The sequence below is a fragment of the Cetorhinus maximus genome, unplaced genomic scaffold, assembly GCF_964194155.1.
Source record: "Cetorhinus maximus unplaced genomic scaffold, sCetMax3.hap1.1 HAP1_SCAFFOLD_386, whole genome shotgun sequence".
Lineage (NCBI taxonomy): Eukaryota > Metazoa > Chordata > Chondrichthyes > Lamniformes > Cetorhinidae > Cetorhinus > Cetorhinus maximus.
In genome coordinates this window covers 356,991-381,531 of record NW_027596332.1, presented here as the reverse complement: position 1 = coordinate 381,531, position 24,541 = coordinate 356,991, and the positions used below count along the sequence as shown (strand labels likewise).

At 46.1% G+C, this 24,541-nt stretch overlaps 1 protein-coding gene across 1 annotated transcript in view; it reads right to left on the bottom strand.

Moving 5' to 3' along the window:
- LOC144673569 (glutathione hydrolase 5 proenzyme-like) overlaps nt 1–24,541 on the bottom strand; it is a 72,393-nt gene that overhangs the window by 5,271 nt on the left and 42,581 nt on the right. The window contains exon 2 of the mRNA XM_078535323.1: nt 8,626–8,756. Within this exon, the coding sequence (XP_078391449.1) occupies nt 8,626–8,756 (131 nt within the window). The remainder of the gene's footprint in view (nt 1–8,625; nt 8,757–24,541) is intronic.

The window sequence follows — 24,541 nt, the reverse complement described above, 5'->3', positions numbered from 1 at the left end:
AACTCCACATTTCACCTCCTCCGATTACCTTTGACTCCCTTGTTAGTCAAGAATCCATCTACCTTTGCCTTAAAAACGTTCAATGACCTGCCTCCAATGCTATCCGGGGATGAGAGTTCCAAAGATTCACAGCCTTCTGAGAGAAAAAAATTCTTCTCATCTCCGTCTTAAATGGGAGACCCCTTATTTTTAAACTATATCCCCTAGTTCTTGTCTGTCCTACAAGGGGAAGCATTCTTTCAGCATCCACCCTGTCAAGACCCCTCAGGATCTTATATCTTTCAAAAAATCACTGAAGTGGGGCCCAGGGATTTATACTAAGGGGGTTAATATTAAAATGCTTTGCTAATCTTAAAAACACTGTAGCTTTGAAGGTTCCTTTCCTAGGCATAATGGGATACTTGACCAAAGATGGCTCTGGGGATGCTGGCTCAGTAGCTTGCAATAACAGCCTACATAACATACTATTCACTACTATACAGAGGAAGGAGGGGAACCAAAGGTCAGATAAAACGATTGAGTCATGGAAACTAGCAGAACCCAGGTTGAAGGTTGAGATAACAAGAACATCTGTTGGGTCTACATGATCCAGTTCAATTAATGACTGTCCCAAAACATAGAAGTGAAAGCAGGGAGATAGAAACTACATAAATATGTGCTGTAAACTTGGTATCATTGAGAGAGGCGCTTTGGCTCACTGAGGCTCTCTCCCTCCCCAGTATATGCTTAAAATAAAACCTTTGCTTGCTTGAATTCCTCAGACCTGAGAGTGGTCATTTTTACGACAACAATCACCTTTCAATCTTCTAAACTCCAATAGATACAGGCCCAGCCTGTCCAATCTATCCTCATAAAATAATCTCCCCATCTCAAGTATCAGTCAAGTGTACCTTCTCTGAACTGCTTCAGCCCTGCCATTCAAGTCATTGATAATAGATTTTAAATAGTTGAGGCACCAGCACTGATCCCTGTGGCACTCCACTCGTCACTTCTTGTCAACCCGAATATGATCATTTATACCTATTCTCTATCCATGCTAATATATTATCCCCTACACCATGATCTCTTAACAAGATAATTGCCATGGATCGAAAGATATAGGACAAAGACAGAAATATTTCCATCTCACCATGGATTGCAGTGTATAATTTGACCCAGCATATAAAATGACCTGATTTTTTTTCAATGCCGAAAATCATGTTTAGGCCCATACTCGACGTATAAGTTGACTCCCCTTTTCTGCTAAGAAATACTATACTTACATTAGGAGTCAGCCTCAATTTTTCACCTCAGAAGTGCAAGTTTTATTCATCTTACAAGTTGGCACATGGGGTCAAGCAGAAGAAATGGGCTTTGTTGTGAAGAAGATGCGTGGCAGTTTAAGACATGCCCATCAAAACAGACCATGCATGGTGAGTGATGAACAGAAATAGATCCGGCAAAAAGATTGAAATGTGAAGCTAGTCTCGAGCTAAAAGTCGTAACATTTTCTAACTCGTTAAATAATTGTGCTGCAGTGAGGGAATTCCGTGTTAGTGAAAAAAACAGGAGCAAGAATGGAAGAAGATTGAATCCGCCCTAAAGAAGATGCCCAAGACCAAATGCGCCATAAGAACAATGACCAGCCGTTGGCCTGGTCTTGAGAAGCATGAATCGGAATGGGTCCCCAAAAATCATCAGAATGAGTATATTGTTACCAGAAATGCAATGTGCATGTGTGTACATAAGTGGACAAATCAAATCCTGAGTCTAGCAAAGATTTCAGAAAAACTGCTATTTGGTATTGACCTGGCTATGAGATTTAGTACTTCTATGTTAATATAGAATAAGGACAAGAAAATTATGTTAAAATTTATAGGAAAGTGGGTCAGAGCTGAATTTGATACATCAGCAACGTCTTTGACCAATAATGAAATTGAATTTGCTAATAAGGAGTTCAGAGGTGTGTCAGAATATGAATATCATTGTCATATTTACAGCAACTCAGAGTTGTTTTGGCAATGGTCTTAATGAAAGGAATCAGGCTGTGACTGATGATAGGTTGCGTAAAATTTGAGCCGATTGACCAGACTGTAAATTGGCAACCATCTTAGCATGGGGTGGTAGTTCATGCAAATAATTCTCTTCAGATGATTGGAGGATGCACCCCCTACCAACCATTTTATGAAAGCAATCCCAAATTATTTTTTCTTCTTTGATAATCCTCCTGCCCTAGAAGGTGCTACAATTGGTTCAATTTTTTTCTAAGAATTTAAATGTTTTCCATGCAGAGGGACAGGCTTTTATTAGGTTGAGGTAACACAGAAAGTTTGTAGAGCACTGAGGCATTGTATTAAACCATCTGAGACAAAGCTCAATTCAAGAGATTTGGTATACTATAACAGAATAAAAGGAAGATTTGCAATTATATAGCACCTTTTGCAACCGCTGGATGTCTCAAAACATTTTACAGCCAATTACACAGTTTTGAAGTGTAGTCTGTTGTAATGTATAAAGGTGAGGGTCATTGTGAATAGAAAGAAATAGGTCATGATGATAAGACAGTCGTATCAAACATAGCAATCAAACTATTAAGGTTTATTCAACGCAATTAATCAGAGTTAATTACAAAACCTCAGACATCGAGTAGCTGATAGAAGTAAACAAGGTACTTTGTAACTTAAATGTTCAATTTTTTTGTGGTGAGGGCCCTGTTGAACAGAATTCAGTAGATCCAGGGCTATATAATTGTAATCTGACTGACCATGACACACATGACAGAGCTGTTACATCCTGCCCAGAGTGGGTACTCAGGTGACAGATATTCCAGAGGAAACTATTGAATAAATGGAAGGGTGCAATAATTGGATGACATGCAAGAAAAACTACTGGTAAGTTTAAATTTTGGTCAAAAGTCCAGAATGGTGGCTGCCAATAACTTTGAGGATATACTAATAAGAGTGGCCTAACAAAGGGAATTAGATTTTTGGAATTTATTCTGAAGTATCAAGTAAGGGCCAAACAGCTTTGTCACATAGCTGGATTTAAATGGGAAAAAGTCCTTGCCAATGGGACATATAAAAGACTAGCAGCTGGTGTTTTTGAAGAGAAAATGGGTGATACAGATGTTAGAGTGGACTCTCCCATTGCAGGAAAAGTAATCTTAATAATCCTGCGGCAAGTAACTTATCTCCTGCCTCCCAAAACCTGTCCACTATCTACAAGGCACAAGTCAGGAGTGTGATGGAATACTCTCCACTTGCCTGGATGAGTGCAGCTCCAACAACACCCAAGAAGCTTGACACCATCCAGGATAAAGCAGCCCGCTTGATTGGCATCCCGTCTACTACCTTAAACATTCATTCTCTCCACTACCGATGCACAGTAGCAGCAGTGTGTACATTCTACAAAATGCATTGCAGCAACTCACCAAGGCTCCTTTGAAGTACCTTCCAAACCCACGACCTCTGCCACTTAGAAGGACAAGGGCAGCAGATGCATGGGAACACCACCACCTGCAAGTTCTCCTACAAGCTGCACATCATCTTTACTTGGAATTATATCACCGTTCCTTCACTGTCGCTGGGTTAAAATCATGGAACTCCCTCCCTACAAGTACTGTGGGTGTACCTGCATCACATGGACTCTAGCAGTTCAAGAAAGCAGCTCACCACCACCTTCTGAAGGGCATTTAGGGATGGGCAATAAATTCTGGCCTAGCCAGAGAGAAGAATTTTTTTTTAAAATTGGCCAAATAGTCATGGAGTCGAGGTCAATTGACATAAAAGCCACTTTTCTGTAGGGTGGTACTTTTCAAAGACAAGTGTTTCTGAATCCATCCAAAGAGGCAGCAAATGCAGAAGGAAAACAATGGAATCTAAACAAAAGTGTTTATGGGCTGAATGATCACAGAATCACAATGTGCAGAAGAGGCCCTTCGGCCCATCGAGTCTGCAACGACACGTGAGAAACACCTGGCCTACCTACCTAATCCCATTTGCCAGCACTTGGCCCATAGCCTTGAGTGTTATGACATGCCAAGTGCTCATCCAGGTGCTTTTTAAAGGGTGTGAGGCAACCTGCCTCCACCACCCTACCAGGCAGTGCATTCCAGACCGTCACCACCCTCTGGGTAAAAAAGGTTTTCCTCACATCCCCCCTAAACCTCCTGCCCCTCACCTTGAACTTATGTCCTCTTGTGACTGACCCTTCAACTAAGGGGAACAGCTGCTCCCTAACCACCCTGTCCATGCCCCTCATAATCTTGTACACCTTGATCAGGTCACCCCTCAGTCTTCTCTGCTCCAACAAAAACAACCCAAGTCTATCCAACCTCTCTTCATAACTTAAATGTTTCATCCCAGGCAACATCCTGGTGAATCTCCTCTGCACCCCCTCCAGTGCAATCACATCCCTCCTATAATGTGGCAACCAGAACTGCACACAGTACTCCAGCTGTGGCCTCATCAAGGTTCGATACAACTCCAACATGACCTCCCTACTTTTGTAATCTATGCCTCAATTGATAAAAACAAGTGTTCCATTTGCCTTTTTCACCACCCCACTAACATGCCCCTCTGCCTTCAGAGGTCTATGGACACACACGCCAAGGTCCCTTTGTTCCTCAGAATTTCCTAGTGTCATGCCATTCATTGAATACTTCCTTGTCAAATTACTCCTTCCAAAGTGTATCACCTCACACTTTTCAGGGTTAAATTCCATCTGCCACTTATCTGCCCATTTGACCATCCCGTCTATATCTTCCTGTAGCCCAAGACATTCAACCTCACTGTTAACCACCCGGCCAATCTTTGTGACATCTGCAAACTTACTAATCCTACCCCCCACATAGTCATCTATGTCGTTTATATAAATGACAAATAATAGGGGATGCCACTGGACACTGGCTTCCAGTCATTAAAGCATCTTTCTGTCATCACCCTCTGTCTCTTACAACTAAGCCAATTTTGAATCCACCTTATCAAATTACCCTGTATCCCATGTGCATTTGCCTTCTTTATAAGTCTCCCATGTGGGACCTTGTCAAAGGCTTTGCTGAAATCCATATAAACTACATCAACTACACTACCCTCATCTACACATCTGGTCACCTGCTCAAAAAATTCAACCAAATTTGTTGGGCATGACCTCCTTCTGACAAAGCCATGCTGGCTATCCCTGATCAAACCTTGCCTCTCCAAGTGGAGATAGATTCTCTCCTTCAGAATTTTCTCCAATAGTTTCCCTATCAATGTGATGCTCCCAATGTGTGGTATTTTTCAATTAGATTGGTTTTGCTGTAAATATGTTGCGTTCAACTAGAAGGAGATCCCATAATGTTTGATTGGTATCATAAAGGAAAGATTTCAGGCATCCTCATGATAATGTTGATGATTTAATGGGGTGGTATAGTGGAATCTGGGAAATGTGTTGTTAATGAGATTGGTTTTGAATTTAAAATTGGGAGGCAGGCTTGTTGATTTAGCTATTATGCAAAATATGTCTGATATAACTTTAAATCAACAATGCAGTTAGAGTTTTACTCCCATCTTGGTTAATTGTACTAGGTCATCACAGAAGAAGGATGTCACATCAGAGACCGAGAAATTGCAATGCTTGATCGAACTTGTTGGCACTCAGATTAAGCCAGATGCTAGTTTTGATGAGTTGGAGTAAAATACTTTGATGGAACACCCCAAAATACAAAATATTTTAAGGGCAAATAAAACAATAAGAAAATTAAATCTAGGAAAATGTGTATTCAAATTCCCATCATTAGATGCTCCGAAGAACATGAAGTATTCTTCCGCAGCTAGTTTCATAGCATTTGTTGTGAATGAGAATCGGAAATGTCCTTTAGCTTGGGAAGCTAAGAAAATTAAAAGCACTCTGGCTGCTGAAACTGCTGAGTCAAATATTTTAAATAATATTCTGTACTGAAGATAGTATACCCATTGAATGTTATGTAGACATTCATTGTGCAATAATGTACACTGTACAGAATGTGAGTAAGAAAAGGTTACGAATTGACCTTGCTGGCTTGAAACAAATGCTGGAGAGAAAGACAATCTCTAAAATTAAATGGGTGGATGATAGCCATCAGCTGTCTGATTATTTTACTAAAGGAAATGCATGCACAAAGAAATTGCTAGGAGAAAGGGCATCTCACAACGTAATTTTTTTAAATATAGAATATGCAAGCCTTAACTTTTTTTGAAATTGTTGTTGTGTTTATAAAGTCTTAAGGCCAGAATTTTCCTGCCCTGTTGACATTCGGCATCATGACGGGTGGGGGGAGGAAACAATATGGCGAGAAGGCCAAAAATCGGTTTCACACCATCTTAAAATCAGTTTGCAATCGTCCGCTCAACCCATCAATGGTGGGCTGCATGTCCCGCCACCGCATGTCAGAAACCTAATTTCAATGCTTTAACATCTCAGTATAAGCCCTGCTGGCTGGGATCATCCCCTCATGTGGATCATCCATCATACCGCTGTGTTTCACAACTGTACGTAAGCGACGTGCACCTGGTGAGCTGCACTTTGAGGTTTGTTTGTCTACCTTGCTTTGGGCAGCACTCATGGTCATCAGCGCCAGGCTTCACGGGCAGCACCACATCACTTTTAAGGGGGATCATAAGCAGGTCTCTACCTACCAGACCCACCCTAAGGTGAGGGCGGCTTTTCAACGGCTGCAGGGCTAGGGCTTGCTTGGGGAAGGGGTAGAGTTGGCCTCAGGCAAGGGGAGAGGCTGCAGGGCGAGGGCTGTGCTGGGGAAGGAGGATATCCAGGGTGTGTGAGGGGGCATATGTTGACCTGTGAAAGCGGCCTCAAGATGGCGAGGGCTGAGGAGGCAGTATCCAGAGGAGATGAGGCCAGATGGAGATCTGAGGATGTGTGTGAGAGAGTGAGTGGTGATGTCCCTTGAGCTGGCAGTGAGTGAGATGCCAGTGAATGTGTGAATGCCAGTGATGCTTGTGAGTGTGTGAGTTTAGAGAGATGAGATGGTTGCCTTACCTTGGCAGCACGGATGAGATCATTCATCTGTTTTCTGCACTGGATGGCCAACCTCTTATGTGTCGCATTGGCACTGACCACCAGTGTCACCACCTCCCAAGCTGGAGTGGAGAGACTGATGGGCCTCCTGTGGCCAGAGGGAGGTAGGGGACATCGTGGCGGGCCACCACGGCATCCAGAAGGGGTCCCAGGGATGCTTCACTGAATCAGGAGGCTGCACTCTTCTTGGCTTTTAAGGCCATATCTTCACCGTAGCAGTCCTGGGCTGCAAGCATTGAGAAGTGTGCGCGCAGCTGCAGTTTAAATATGACACCCTGCGTGAGGAAGCAGCAAGGTAACATTGTGGCTGGCAAATCGGAGGCTGCCTGCCAGTGAGACAGCATGTTTCCTGTGGCTGCAAAATTAATGTGGTGGGAATGCGACAATATGGCGTGAAAACCCACCATTGCAGCCGGAGGGTAAAACTGCTTTTTTCCCATCCACTACTGCACTTTGCGCAAATCTGGGATGATTCCACTAATTTTTGCTATGGTTAGAGAGAAGGGAGTCTGTTAATTGTTTACTAGTTGGGTGTTCAATTGTATTCAGATAGTAGGTATGAATTGTGCCCCTATATATATATATATATATATATATATGAGCAGATTGAAAGAAGGATTTTTTTTAAGTTCGTTCATGGGATGTGGGCATCACTGACTAGGCCAGCATTTATTTCCCATCCTAATTGCCCTGCTCAGGGGACATTTAAGAGTCAACCACATTGCTGTGGGTCTGGAGTCACATGTAGCTCAGAGCAGGTAAGGACGGCAGATTTCCTTCCCTAAAGGACATCAGTGAACCAGATGGGTTTTTACGACAATTGACAATAGTTTCATGTTCATCATCAGACTTTTAATTCCAGATTTTTTTTTTTATTGAATTCAAATTCCATCATCTGCCATGGTGGGATTCAAACCAGGATCCCCAAAGCATTACCCTGGATCTCTGGATTACCAGTCCAGTGACAATACCACTGCACCACCACCTCCCCTTGCCGTTGGTTGCAGATGCACAAGATGCAATGTGGAACCCTGTGAATTAAGGTTTGTAGTCTACAAAAGACTACGTCCCACTGTTTTAGCCTTCACACCCTAGCTATGAACTGTGAGAACATGGCTTTATTCACAGGTTTGGTTAATGTTACAGATGAAAATTAATTACACAGAATGTATAGCACAGAAACAGGCCATTCACTTCAAGTGATGTTTTTTGTGCCCAACACAGACCTACTCCTGCTCTTCTTCATAGTAACCTATCAACATTTTTTTCTATTCCATTCTCCCTTTATCTAGCTTCCCCTTCAACACATTAGAAACTTTAATCTCAAAAAATAAATCTTCCTTCTACATTATCAGGTACAGAAGCAAGACTGAAACATATTTTTTGAATACAAATTTTCTGTACTTTAGAAATATCTGGAAAGCCTATTGAAAACCCAGTGTGAATGTCAGCAGGTGCTGAACTGCAGCGACATCAGAATCAACTTCAACTCAGTGAAGAACATGGTCATTAGATTCTCTAACGTGCAACAGGGACTCACTTCTGTGCCTCCACAGCATATCATTCAACACAATAATTGACAGAAATTACCTTTTGATGCATCATAAATGGTGAAAATGGCTCCTCCACCAATACCCATACTTTGGGGGTTGATGAGGGAGGTACAGAGCAGTGCAGCAATCGCGCCATCAACAGCTGATCCACCATCCAGCAGAATGTTTCTAGAAGAATAAACAGGAAAAATGTGTCACATGCAGATAAGGAAGACCAGCTTAAAGATGACTGCCAATAATATCAGTGTAACAGTACTTCGCATGCTTGTGTGATATTTGTGTGTGCAGAGACAGCAATGCATTTATAATAGAGGGTGATGCTTGGATTAAAGTAGCAAATAGAGGACTGTCATAGAAACACTTGAAGAACAGACCAGTGGCGGTGGGAGGGGATGGGATTAACTAAATGCCCGTAACAGATCCATTTTGTTTTTCTTCTATGCAGTAGACCTAGGCAATCTAACAGAAAATAACAATAACAGGAAACTCTGCCACCAGTTTTAATCCCCTAACACTGGCAATAGTAAATTCTTTGCTAACTTAATATATTTCAGTGTGTACTTCCTATGGGCTAACCCTTTACAATGTAAAATTACAAATCACTAAAGATCACTATTTGTTCATTCTTTGAAACTCGTAGGCCAGAATTTTTTGCTGAGCAGGCGGGCGCGTGCCCGACCCACTCGAGTGTAAAACAGCACGTGATGATGTCGGGCAAGCATCCCGACGTCATTGCGCACTCGTGCGATATTTCGGTCGGCAGGCATATGCTAAACTCAGAAGCGCAACTGCTGACAATTAAGAGGGCTATTAAGCCTTTAACTGCGCAATTAACTGGGATTTTTCACTGCCCGTCCAACGTTACGGTTGGAGGGCAGGCGAATTGGCCAGGCGGCCTTTGCATTTTTCAGGAAACCTCATCCAAGGACAGGATGAGGTTTCTGTTATTAAATTAAAAAGAAATAAAAATCTATTTTTATAATGTTAATGCTCAGGTGACTTCTTGTGTTGCGTGGACATTCTTTTCCAGATTTAAAAATCTTTATTCGATACTTTTGAAGTCTTCAGCTCCCTGAGGCAGCTCTCTGCCTTCAGGGAGCTTTCATTCCGTGCTCCCCCACACCCACGCTGACTTCAGCATTCGCCCTCCTCCCACCAACACCCAGGCAGCGCTGATCATATCAGCGCATATCACGCTGGCTGGCTGTTAATTGAAGCTCAACGCAAACTGGAGGAACAGCACCTCATCTTCCGATTGGGCACTTTACAGCCTTCCGGACTTAACATTGAGTTCAACAACTTCAGATCATGAACTCTCTCCTCTATCCCCACCCCATTTCCGATCCCCCCTTTTCTAATTATTTATATTTTTAAAATATATTTTTCTTTTCCCAGCTATTTCCATTATTTTTAAATGTATTCCCATCCATTGTTTCATCTCCACCTTTTAGCCTATTTCGATCCCTTCCCTCCACCCCACCCCCACTAGGGCTATCTGTACCTTGCTCGTCCTGCTTTCTACCCTTAATGTCACCATTAGCACATTCCTTAGATAATATCACCACCGTCAACACCCCTTTGTCCTTTTGTCTATGACATCTTTGGCAATCTCTTCTTTGCCTCCAACTATCACTGGCCCTCTATCCAGCTCTACCTGTCCCACCCCCGCCCCCCCCTTAAACCAGCTTATATTTCACCTCATTTCTATTTTTCCTTAGTTCTGTTGAAGGGTCATTCAGACTCGAAACGTTAACGTTATTCCTCTCCACAGATGCTGCCAGACCTGCTGAGTTTTTCCAGCTATTTTTATTTTTGTTTCAGATTTCCAGCAGCCGCAGTATTTTGCTTTTATTTTATATTATATTAAGGCTGTTACTTGGCCAGCCAGCGTAAAATCGCGGCCGGGGGCCGACTGCGGGCGGCGGTCCGTTTCCTGGCCGCTCCCAGGATCACGCCCGCATGGCGACCTAAAAATCCTGCCCATGAAAGACTGCTGCTTGACTCTCTGCACAAATAGCTTTTTGCACCAAGCCAGAAAGCAAGTAACAAGATTAACAGTTTCAGAACTAAAAAAAAAGGAAGCACACATGTATGTCAGCATCTGTGTGAGAAGGAAACAGAGTTAATGGGCCCGATTTTCAGCACAGAGGCAGGAATTGGAGTTGGGAATTTTCCCAACGTTACAATCCTGCCTCAGCTCCGGGAATGCAGGCTGGTGGGACATTTATCTGGTGGAAGGGGGAATTGTCTGCAGTCGGGTCAAGGCAGAAATGACGACAGGCCTATGCCAAGGCAGCCAGGTTAAAAGGCCCGCCTCCATTCACAGAGACATTGGCCCAGTTCTACAGATCAGTGTATGGCCTCTCATACATTATCCGCTAACCTCTCATTCCCCTTACCACCTACCCCTCCCCTCATTCCCTACCCCCTAACCCTCCCCTTACCGCCTCACAACCTCTTACCCCTCAAACCCACTTACTTTCCCTCCCCCATTCTCCTTAATCCCTTACCTCCTTTATGCCCGGCAACCCTCTCTCTCAGTATCCACTATGAACAGAATTCACGCACCCTATAATAACATTTGGAAGTCTCTAAAAAGCTCATAAAATTTGTCAAAATAAAAAAATAATACTTGAAAAGCCATTTAAAAACATCTTCAGAAGCTCATAAATCTGTTAATATAATCAAGCTCACAGCCATTTGAAAGCTGTTAAATAAACCCTGCTGAGTTGAATCCATTTGTGGTTTGAAAGGAAGCCAAGCCATAAAATTGACATTCCCCTGAACAACTGTGTAAACAAACCCTGCTGAGCAGAATCCATCAGAACCTTTGAAGACAGCCAAAAGCTCACACATTTGTCATAACAGCAAAACAGATGGCTGTGCTGAAATTAAGGGAAACAATGAAAGCAATGGGGACAATTCACCCAATCAGCTCTGGAATTCAAACTGAACTAGCCTTTCAACATTATACAATACAAAATTGCAGTTTATCCTGTGGATAATCTACTCTAATGCTTCTGAAGACCTCTCTGCTTTCACAATGCTGTTCCTTCCTTGATAGATTGCCAGTTGTCAGAAGTAGCAACCTGGCAACCACATTATTGTCACTCACCTTTTCAATTCACAACACTCAATACTCACTTTAGTGAAAACAGATACAGCTTAAGCTACAACATTTCATAATGAGGTGTGAAATAGGCAATACCTTTGGTATTGACCTTTCATACGATTCCCACCTCCAAACCATGGTTTCCGCCATGATTGACAACACCTCCTTGCTGGAGTGATTTATATTGCTTACCAAAATTCACCTGCTCCGTCAAAATTGCGGAAGTTCTGAAATGCCCAATTGCGCAATGGTGCTGACAACATTGAGGCAGCAGCATGTGGGCCCCCAACCTATCCCATTTCCTGTGCCAATGAAAATTGCCAGCATTGGAAATGGGTATGGGAACCCCAACCACAGATTTTTAAAGTCCATCCGATGCACGGCAGCCCCACATAGGGACGGGAAATTCCAGCCCAACATTTCAGCTCTGTGACCTTTCATCAGAACTCAGAAAAAAGAACTGAAAAAAAAAGCCTTGAAAATAGGCCTATGACATACGATCATAGTGTGTGTGCAGTGGGGCACAGGCTTGTCAGAACACAGGTACAACCATTATTCCATCACTTATATCGTGGAAGAGTGTCCCTCGTTTCTTGTGGAGAAATTAGAGGTTATATGACTATGTGACGGTACTCGTCGTTAAATCTAACGGTTAATTGTTCAAAGACAATTTATCCCCACCACTTATCCCAATTCATGTCATCACTACCTTTTTCTCCCCCTCTGCTTTTGACTTTGGTTCTGTTGCTCCAAAGAGCTGATTGCTGCTGTACGCCTGATATTCTCTCAACAAACTTGTCAGCATAAATTCAGGTTTTGTTAAGTACTTTAAATGGAAAATAAGGACAGAGAGAAAATAAACTGAAAGCAGACTTGCATTTGTATAGCATTTTTCATGACTTCAGCACATCCCAAAGCACCTTACAGTCAAAGAAGCGCTTTCAAATCACTGCTGTAATGTAGGAACTGCAGCAGCACCTGTGCACAGCAAGCTCCCACAAACAGCGGTGATACAATGACCAGATAATGTGCTTTAGTGATGTCGGTTGAGGGATAAATATTGGCCAGGCAGAAATATTGTGCTATTCTTTGGATAGGGCACAGAATCTTTTATGTCCACTTGTGAGGGCAGACATGGCCTCAGTTTATCTGAAAGTTGGCACCTCTGATGGCACAGCACTCTCTCAGCACTGGGCATTGGAGGTCAGAGTGGGAGCAGAAATGAACAGGTGCATTAAGGGGTACTGCTTTAAATACGGGACTGATGTTGTTTATTTGGAACAGTAAAGCGAATTCGCTGTTTCTGGCAACATTTTCTCTAAGCGGTGTAGGTGTGAGGCTCCACAGCACTTGGGAATGTGCTGCACTGGGGATAAACAGAGCATGCACATGCTGCAGTCCTTTTAGGATGCATACCTACATGGCAATCTCAAAGGGACCCCACAGTGAATCAAACAAGCCAGGGGAATTAGAAGGAACATTGGTACCTAGTGGACAACTTTGTTCCATAAGATTAGTGGTTCTATCAAGTCACTCTGATTCCTCTCCTTGATGCTTCAATGAAGCACAACAAAAGCTCAAGAAACAGAACCTCAACTTTCTACAGGGCACCTTACAGCCTTTCATTGGGACCTCAGTACAGAAGGCCATTTAACCCCTTGAGCCTGTTCCACCATTCAATGAGACCATGGCTGATCTGCAACCTAACCCCAAATACCTGCTTTGCCCCATATCCACTAATATCTGGTTAACACAAACTTATGAACCTCAATTTTAAAATTAACAACTGATCTAGCATCAATTGCCATTTATGGAGGAGGGTTACAAACTTTTATCACCCTTTGTGAAGAAGTGTTCCCTAATTTCACTCCCAAAATGTCTGGCTCTAATTTTTAGACTGCAGCCCTTTGTGCCAGACTCCTAAAACAGTGGAAATAGTTTCTCTCTATCTACCCTATCTGTACCACTGGTGAAAATTTCAGTCAAATCAACCTGTAACCTCCTAAATTCCAGGGAATACGAGTCTAACTTGTGTAATTGCTCCTTGTAATTTAACCCTTGGGTTTCAAGTATCAAAATCTACCCTTCACTTCATTCAAGGTCAATACATCCTCTTCTTAGGGTGTGGAATTGCTCCCAGTACTTCCCTTCTTAACATTGACTTTAATAACTTCAAATCCTAATTACCACTGCATTTCTTCTCAAACAGCATATGGTTACCAGAGCCACTGGGAGTGAAGGAGGCAAGGACTGGTGCTTGGGGTAGGGTTTCCATATCAGTATCTGATTGGCACTTTCCCGGATCACATTGTCTTCTCCCCTTTGCCGCATTTTCCATGCTTTCCTCTTCCTCTGCTATTCTACAGTAACCATTTACACCTCCTCCAAACCCATCTTTTGTATCTATCTTCACCTCATTATAACCTCCTTATGCCCCACATAATCTTTCCTATATTACTTAATCAGTCCTGCCTCTACCCTCACACTGACTTTCACCTGCCCCTTAGGCTCTGTAGTTGCTAAAAAACTGAAATATTGGCTCATAACTTATGAGCTTTGGGGCGCCATGTCTGGGGGTACCCCAAAAATGCGCTGGGGAACCCACCCACCCATCCACCCTCCCCGGTGTCCCCAGGTAAGGATTGTATGGCAATTGCCCTGGAAGTTCAAACTTCCAATGGGCAATTGCCCTGCACTGGGAATCATTCGAAAGTATGAGTTAAATTGCAAACTTTGGATGGTTCTGACTGTCTTACAGGAATAATTACCCAGGAAAAGTTAGAAGAATTAAAACCACTTCCAACTCCTGGGTAACTATACTACTAGCCCGCTCCTTTTGGGGAGGCAGTGGCATAGTGGTATTGTCATTGGACTAGTTTTCCAAGAGACCCAGGGTAATTCTCCGGGGACCCGTTTTCGAAATCCACCACAGCAGATGGTGAAATTTGAATTCAGTACGAATCTGGAATTAAAAGTCCAATGATGACCACAAAACCACCGCCAATTGTCGTAAAAAAACATCTGGTTCATTAATGTCCTTTAGGGAAGGAAATCTGCTGTCCTTACCTGGTCAGGCCTACATGTGACTCTTAAATGTCCTCTGAACAAGATGGGCAATAAATGTTGGCCTAGCCACTGACGTCCACATCCCATGAGCGAATAAAAAAATAACTCCCCCTGACACCCCAAAAAACCCCTTGACAACCCTCATCCTCTCCCCCCAACTTCACAAAGGAGAATTCTACCCACCTGACCCTACACAGGACCACCCCCATGGGGCACACCCACTCCCCTGACCCCCCACCAACGGGACCCCCGACTGCCTTCCCCTCACATCCATTGACACACCCCGACCCACCTCCCCCATTGACCAGCCAACCCCTCCCAATGACCACGTCCTCCACTGACCACCCAACCCCCCACCCCGACACTGACCACCCGACCCCTACTCCCCCTCACCACCCCCTGTGACCAACTAACCCCCACCTCCCCCACAAACCCACACACTTACCTTCCAAAGTTACCTTCTCCCTGACTTCTCAAAGTGGCTGGACCTTTAAACCTGCCGGCTTTACGGCAACTAGTGCCGTAAAAAGGGGGGCATGGCCTCCTTACCTCCGACTCAGCTGTCCCCGAAACAAAGCTTCAGGAACCCACTGCGCTACACTGTTCTCACCTGGCCTGAGTTGGAAGGTCAGCTGAGAAAGGAGCAGCAAAATTTCAAGGTAAGAAACTAGGAGCAGAGTAACAATCTGACTCCGATTTCCACTCCATGGAAGTTATGGGCCATTAAGTCTATTTATCTCTCACATAAATAGTTTTAAATTGACTGCATTTTTAGAAACTTGAAGCCATCCTTTCCACAATTCTCCGATCTCAGTTAATGTTAACTGGAAATCAGTCTGTCCAGTTGTGCCGCTAGGACACAACCCAAATAACTGGTCACCTGATCTGGTATCCCACATGGAAATAAGGTTGTAGAGTACGTACTCTCACACCATTGCAGCTTTTCATTCAGATCCAATGGGCAGAATTTTATGGATGACGTGTGGGTGGCGGAGCCCACATATCAGCACTTAAAATGTCGCGCGCTGATGTCGGCATCGCGATATTTAGGTGGGCGGACACGCTATGAAGCACGACACGCGCCCGCCATTAATTAAAGGCCTTGTTAAGGCCCTTAACTCGGCAACTGAAGCCGATTTTTAGGAGCCCGTGTGATCTTCGCCTCGGCGCATGGGCCCAACGGGCAGGTGGGTAACTGATTTTTAACAAACCTCATCCATGGGTGAGAGGGGTCAGAGGGGTTGTTAATGTTTTATCTGAAGCATTTATTGCAGAAAGTGTTTTAAACTTGTCTGTGTGATTGTTAGCATTTCAGATCGATTTCCAATAGCTTTCTCTGTACTTTGAAGCTTCAGCTCACCAGTCTGCAGACAGTAATCTTTATCGGGCCTGCAGCTTTCCAGAGGCCTCCATTTAGCCTGGGTATGGATTCTGACATCTCCACTGGAGGCAGATCCTCTGAGGAGGAAGGGAGGGATAGAATAAGGAGGAGGCCAGGAGTGAACAATCAGCCTCCAGGGGAGCCACCTTTGGGAGGCCAGGCGCAGGCACAAAGGGTGCAGGGCCAAGAGGTTATCCAAGGTGGAAGGGGCCACAGAAGATGCCACTATTCTGCAGCCAGGGTTTACAGGCGGCAAAGCAGCTACCTCAATATGACTGAGGTGCAGTGCCGAAGGACGCTCCGTCTGTCAAGGGAAACAGCCAACCATATCTGTCAGATGATTGGCCCTCAGATCTCTCCTAACTGTGTGGGTGGACACCCCATGCCAGCGTCTCTGAAGGTCACAGTTGCCCTCCACTTCTACGCATCTGGCTCCTTCCAAGGCTCAGTGGGTGATCTTTGCGGTGTCTCCCAATCAGCTGTCCACACTTGTGTCAAGCAGGTTACAGATGCTCTGTTCAGACGTGCATTGACCTTCATCCATTTCCGCTGCGACCAGGCAAGTCAGACACAGCGAGCCAGAGGCTTCGCGGCCATTGCTGGCTTCCCCCGCATCCAGGGTGCCATAGACTGTACAGATGTGGCCATCAAGGCACCAGCAGGTGAGCCCGGTGCCTTCGTCCACAGGAAGCGCTTTCACTCCATGAACGTGCAGATAGTGTGATCATAGGATGCAGATTCTGCAAGTCTGTGCAAGGTACCCAAGCAGCTCCCACGATGCCCACACCCTCAGACACTCCCAGGTGCCGGGGTCTTCAGTGCTCCAGCTCGGCTGGATGGTTGGCTGGTGGGTGACAAGGGCTATCCCCTCAGAAGGTGGCTCATGATGCCTCTCCACCATCCAAGAACAGAAGCTGAGGAGCGCTACAATAGGAGCCACGGCACCACAAGGGCTGTGGTGGAGAGAACCATCGGTCTTCTCAAGATGCGCTTCCGTTGCCTGGACCGCTAAGGGGGTGCACTCCAGTACCCCCCAGATCGCGTCTCTGTGATAGTGGTAGCATGCTGCACTCTGCACAATCTTGCGCTGGAAAGCGGGGATGCAGTTGATGATGAAGACTTTGACACACTGGATGAGGCTGCACATGATGAATCCAGCAGTGGCTCAGAGGATGAGGAAGCACAGGGCGATGATGAGGAGCAGCACGCCGACCTGCTATTACACCAAGGAGGGAGGGACACCCGGGACAATTTAATCCAACGAACCTTCAGCTAGCTCCACACACATGGATCAGCAGGAGCAGCATTGCCTGGTGCTTCCACACGTAGCACTTAGGTGCTACATCTTCCACCTCATCAGCTGCAACTAAGGGCTTAGTACAGAAACATCAATGTCCACTCAAACACTCATGAGATGTCCGTAAAACATACAAATGCAGCACAAAGGAAACACCCTCAGCCATGGTCAGAAAAGTGGACTTTATTGCCGCCAAAAAAAAACAACAAACGACGCAGATAACGAAACATTCTCTAATCTAGGGCCAACACAAAATCACCAGTGACATACCCGTGGGGTGCCTAACGTGCCTTATGCTTACGTTTGCGGGTGCTAAGTCTTGGTGCTGCCCCATCGCTCGGAGTGACTTGTAAGACAGCCTGATGACTCTGCTGTCCTGTTGGCCTCGATGACCTTGGCGGCCGTCCTCTGGCCCATGGAGCCTGTGCTGGCCCTGCCTGGGAGGGAGTGTCCAGTTCCAGAACAGGCACCTCCCCAGTTTTCGCAGCCTCAACGGATGCAACGGTCACTGGCAGAGGGGCGGAGGAGCTGCTGCCCTCATCCGGAGTGCCCTGAGAGGAGCTCGCAGCGACGACAGGCAGCTGCTGCGCCAATGTGAGGTCACATTGGACCTCCCTGCTCACCGCAGATGGATGGGCACCGAGCTGTGACACTTGGTGCCCAGTACATCTCCCACATTGCCAATTACCACCTATGGCCATTAGCGCTGTGAGGGCTTGCAGGTCAGAGCGTAACCCAATCAGAAGATTCTCAATCTGCTCGAAGCCCCTCTCCATGAGAGTCGCCAATCTCTCAATGGAGGAAGCCTGAAGCTCTGTCCTGAGGTTCATGCCTTCACTGACACTCTGCCTGGATTCCTCCACCACAGAGACCAAGTGAAGCACACCCTCATGCAAACCTGCCAGATGCTCCCGCGCACCCTGCCGCTTGTCCTGCAGCTGCTGCATGGCTGACATCCCCAGAGGCACATCATCACTGCCAGACTCAGCATGTGCCTGGTCCCCTGCAGTCCTCCGGCTGCTGGTGCCATCAGCAATCTCTGTCCGTGCCATCTCCTCCAGTGATTGTGAAGTGCCCTCTCCACTGTGCCCCAGGACACTAGCCGACATCATAATCCCTAATGTGGTAGTCATTGCGCTGGTGCCTGGCTCCCTGAAATGATGTGACCCAAGTTGCAAGTGATGCCCCTCAGGTGTGGAGGGGGGGCTCTGGACGTGTTCCTGGCGGCCATGCGGTGCTGATGCTAAAATTAACAACAAGGACAGTGCATCAGTTAGCGTTCAGTCAGTAACACTTTTCATTCCTTTCCCCTCCCAGGCTCATAATGCGCTCAACCTTCAAGAACCTAAGGAGACGAACATTGGTGGGGTTGTAAATAGTCAAGAGGAGGCCCAAAAATTACACGCGCATACAGACAGGCTGGTTAGATGGCCTAAGGAATGCCACGTGGAAGGTTATGTGGATAAGTTTGCGGTTAAGCACTTGCGCAAGACAAACAAGGTACAGGATACATGAGTCATGGTAGGACCGTGGAAAGTAAGGACGATTACAGGGGCCTTGCTGGGCAGACCCGTTAAGGTAGCAGAACAGGAACATAAGGCGTTTAAAAAGGTCAAAGCCTAACTTGCCTTCATTAGCCGAGGAATAGAAAGTAGGAAAAGGGAGGTCATGTTGCAAGTGCAGAAAACGCTATCGAGGCCACATCTACACTTCTGTGTTCACTTGTGACCTGCACTTCATGGGAGGGATGGCATTGGAGTGGGGAGAGTGTAGAGGTTCCTGACCTGGAAGAATGCTGGCCTGGAGAGTTGGAGTTATGAGGAAACATTGCATACACTTGCGACATTTGCCGCGGAGCACAGGAGATTGACAGGTCACATTATTGACCTTCATACTGTTATGAGGGGCATAGAACGGGTGGACAGAAGGCAACATTTCCCCTTGGCGCAGGGATGACTAACATGGTGACGTTTATTTAAGTTGAGTACCATGAGGTTGACAGGTGAAGTGCTGAGGATCTTTTGGACAGAGTAATGTGGGACACACTGGCTGAAAGCGTGGTGAGGTACAAACCCTCCTAAGATGCAATAAGTCTTTGGATGTGCATCAGTGATGCCATGGCATGTTAGGCCATGGGGATAGTGGTCACAAATGGGATAAGGCGACTTTGGAAGGTGCTAGAGACGCGCATCCTCAAGGGGCCGAGGGACCTTTGTGTATGTCCCACATGTCTGACTGTATCAGTCTGTGAATGAGCAGTGTTGCTGCATTAATGATTGCAGCAATCAGCAGTGCTTTGGATGGTGGGGAGACAGAGTGGATGGGACTGTGGCCCTCAAATACCTCGCCGCCGCACCCCAGCCTTGCCGACACCTGCCGACCTGGCTGCCTGCCTCCTCCCCAGCTCCATGGCCTGCTCCTCATACGTGGTGAGGTGCTGAAGCAGTCCGCAGACGCTCCCGGCTATTGTTCTCTGTCTTTGCCTGCAGAACAGAGAAGAGCATTTATTGGGGCTGATCGCTCATGTACTCTGCACGTGCACGCCGCACCCCAACCACAGTGGCCTATCTGAGGCCTCCAGCGGCTCCTGTCCACACTACTGGTGATCAGTCACCAGAAGATAGTATGGCTGCTCCCAACCCCCTCCCCCAACAGCCACCTTGGACACATTCGGCGTCCATCACTTTGAATAACACACGGGTCTTAGCGCCCATGGCAAGGAGGCACAACTAGGTGCAGCGCCAAGGCCAGCAGATGGCTCTTGGCCACGACACCTTGAGGCTCCCCTTCCACCATCTCATCACCATCAATAAGACATGTGTTGGAGTTCTGAGTATGTGTCTAGCTGCCTCCCCTGCAGTTTGCCCCCAGACTACTCAAATGCGACAAACACCAACATATGCTACGGGGAGAGCCCATCTTCACCTCAGCCACTAAGGCTGATGTAAGCATGGTCACTATCTGTTTGCCCACCCAGCGTGCGCCAAATGCCCAATGAAGTAACGACACTAAGTCGTTGGGGGGGGGGAGCGCCTCAAAGGCTAAGGCTACCTGCTGGGTAAAATGGCCAAGGCCAACATGGGACTCACCCTTCCAGAGCGCAACAAATCATTGAATCGTTTGTGGCACTGTGTTCCTGTGCGCCGCACAGCATCATGAGAGCTAACAGCCTCCGCCACCTCCTGCCATGCCTGCCTGGTCATATGGGGGGCCCTCCTCCTCCCATCCTCCGAAAACAACACCTCCCGATGATTTGATACCTCTTCCAGGAGGGCAGCAAGGCAGGCATCAGAGAACCGAGGGGCACATTGGTCCCCCCGCTGGCCTACCCTGCAGCCTGCCCCTTGTCATCCTCCTCTGCCCTGACCTCTTCTGGAGCCTGGTCGCTGGCCATGGTGAACAGTCTAAAGGAGGCTGCCTGGCCTTACTTTATACAGACTGCCAGTTCCCCATTGGAACCGGTGGTCTGTACACACTCACTACAGATTTGAATTTCCTGCTGAACATGGGCGTCTGAAACGCGCTGGGAGGGCCTTAGTTGGCCCACCCGCGCAAAATGGCGACGCGGCCCGTTTTGGCGGTGGCAATCGGCTCCGCGCCCACCGCCGATTGGGTCGGGCCCGCCTGCCCGTCAAACAGAAATTTCAGCCCTATGAGTGGATATTTCTTTTATTTTCTCTTTATTAGTAATTGCTCCTTCTAAGGTGGATCAATCCTTGGTGGAATAAGGTAATTGTATTGTCTTTACTAAGCTTTGCTTTCAATGAATCCAATGCAACCCTCCTATCTTCCTTCCTGAGGAAGTAATGTTCAAGTCCTACTCCAGAGTCATGAGTACATAATCCAGGCTAACACTTCCAGTGAAGTACTGAAGGAGTCCTCTGCTGTCAGAGATGTTGTCTTTTGGATGAAATGTTAAATCTCCCTGACAGATCCTTTAGCACTCTTTTGAAGAATCACAGGGGAGTTATCCCTATTGTCCTGGCCAGTATTTATCCCTCAACCAACAGAAAAAGATTATTAGGTCATTATCACATTGCTGCCTGTGGGACCTTTAGTATGAAAATCGGCTGCCTTGATTCTAATCTTATAATAGTAACTACACTTCAGCAAAGTACTGGATGCCCTGAGGTCTGAAATGCACTACATAAATGCAAATGATTTTACTTGTTAAATTAGCCAAACAGCGTAGGAAGGAAGACAACTGAAGATAAATTCCATGATCTCATTCATCATGCAGTGTTTATGTTATTTTAATTTCTGTGCATACACGGGAATGATATGTCCATTAACTCTGCCCTGCCCCTCATGCTCAACCTTTCATACACCCTTACTTTCTGCTGTTTGAAGCTTTCGATAACCTGAGGAGACATTTGCCTTTCCTTCATGGCTGGCTCTATACCAGTGACTTACCCTCAGATATAAAAACATTGTTGGTATGGCATTGAAACATATCCAAACTGAGTGGTAGTCAGCAATTGATGCTTCTGATAAAAGCAAAAAACTGCGAATGCTGGAAATCCAAAACAAAAACAAAAATACCCGGAAAAACTCAGCAGGTCTGGCAGCATCTGCGGAGAGGAGCACAGTTAACATTTCGAGTCCGAATGACACTTCAACAGAACTAAGTAAAAATAGAACTATTTTTACTTAGTTGTGTTGAAGGGTCATTCGGACTCAAAACGTTAACTGTGCTCCTCTCCATTAATGCTTCTGAAAGGACCAGGAATGATGAACCCAAGAAACAGACCAGTTCAGAAACAGAAACAAACAGGCTAACTATCTCAGTCACGACATCACTGCCATTTGGAAGATTTTCTTCATCCACTCAAAGCTTTGCTCTCTACTCTATGGTTCATCTAATAATGAAACAGGATGATGCATTGAATCGATCAAGTAAACAACATTGTGGAGATTCCTTGAACTTATGGCACACTCACTGAAGCCCCTGTCATGTTTCAAAGAGCCCTTCACTAATTGATTAATAGTTTGGGAGGGGGCGGTTAGCAGCTCTGCCAAGACAAATTCCTGGAGTTTTGTCACAGAGGTCCACATCTCTAACCACCCCATCCAGCTAAATAGTTTTTTTAACCCAACTTTTACATGGAATGAACAGAATTTGTCAAAGAAAATAAATAACATAACAAATACTTATTTCATGCCCCTATGAATTTTCTCCTGGGAGTTATTCACAGCAGTGTCCTAAAGATAAATCTTTAATTTCAGGACACTCCAGGACAATCCTGGAGGGCCGACAACCCTAAGAATATTTTCCTAAAGTATCGTGCGTTGTGAGGCATGGACTAAAAGGAGCAAACAAACACAACTGAATCAATTTACACCCACTCTGATCTAAGCCGTTCCCGCTGCATTCAATTTACACCCAGGCCAACCTACCCCCCAACCTGCCAGCACTCAAATTGCACACAATCCGACCTACCCCCAACCTGCCAGCACTCAAATTGCACACAGTCCGACCTACCCCCAACACTCAATTTACACCCAGTCCGACCAACCCCCCAATACTCAATTTACACCCAGTCCGACCTAACCCCCCAACACTCAATTTACACCCAGTCCGACCTACCCCCCAATACTCAATTTACACCCAGTCCGACCTACCCCCAATACTCAATTTACACCCAGTCCGACCTACCCCCCAACCCCCCAACACTCAATTTACACCCAGTCCGACCTACCCCCCAATACTCAATTTACACCCAGTCCGACCTACCCCCCAATACTCAATTTACACCCAGTCCGACCTACCCCCCAACACTCAATTTACACCCAGTCCGACCTACCCCCCAATACTCAATTTACACCCAGTCCGACCTAGCCCCCAACGCTCAATTTACACCCAGTTCGACCTACCCTCAACACTCAATTTACACCCAGTCCGACCTACCCCCCAATACTCAATTTACACCCAGTCCGACCTACCCCCCAACCCCCCAACACTCAATTTACACCCAGTCCGACCTACCCCCCAACACTCAATTTACACCCAGTCTGACCTAAATGCCCAACACTCAATCCAGCCTATCCCCAAACCCCAACACGCAATTTAGATCCACTCTGACCTACCTCCCAACACAGAATTTACACCCAATCCAGCCTAACCCCACCCCAAAACCCAACACTCAATTTACACCCAATGCAGCCAATATTCAATTCACACCCAGTCTGAACTACCCCCCAACACACAATTTAGATCCAGTATGACCTAACCCCCCAACACTCAATTTACACCCAGTCCAGGCAACCGCCAACCTCCTACGCTCAATTTACAACTACTCCGACCTACCCCCAAACCTCTCAACCCTCAATTTACACCCAGTCCGACCTACCACCAACACCCAATTTACATCCAGTCCGACCTACCCCCAAACCACCAACACTCAATTTACACCCAGTCCGACCTACCCCCCAACACTCAATTTACACCCAGTCCGACCTACCCCCCAACACTCAATTTATACCCAGTCTGACCTACCCACCAACACTCAATTTGCACCCAAGCCGACCAACCCCCCAACACTCAATTTACACCCAGTCCGACCTACCCCCCCAACACTCAATTTACACCCAGTCTGACCTACCCCCCAACACTCAATTTACACCCAGTCCAACCAACCCCCCAACACTCAATTTACACCCAGTTTGACCTACCCCGTGACCACATAACACTCAAATTTACACTCAGTCTGGCGGACCCCACAAACCCTCAACACTCAATTTAGACTCAGTCTGACGTATCCCCCCAACACTCAATTTATACCCAGTCTGGCCTAACACCCCAACACTCAATTTACACCCATCTAGCCTACCCCAACCCCCAACACTTGATTTACACCCAATCCAGCCTACCCCAACCCTCAACACTCAATTTGCAACCAGTCCGAACTACCCCCAACAATGAATTTACACCCAGTCTGACCTAACCCCACGACACTCAATTTACACCCATCCAGCCTACCCCCAACACTCAATTTACACCCAGTCCGGCCTACCCACCAACATTCAATTTACACCCAATCCACCTAATCCGACCTACCCACCAACCCCTCAACACGCAATTTACACCCAGTCTGACC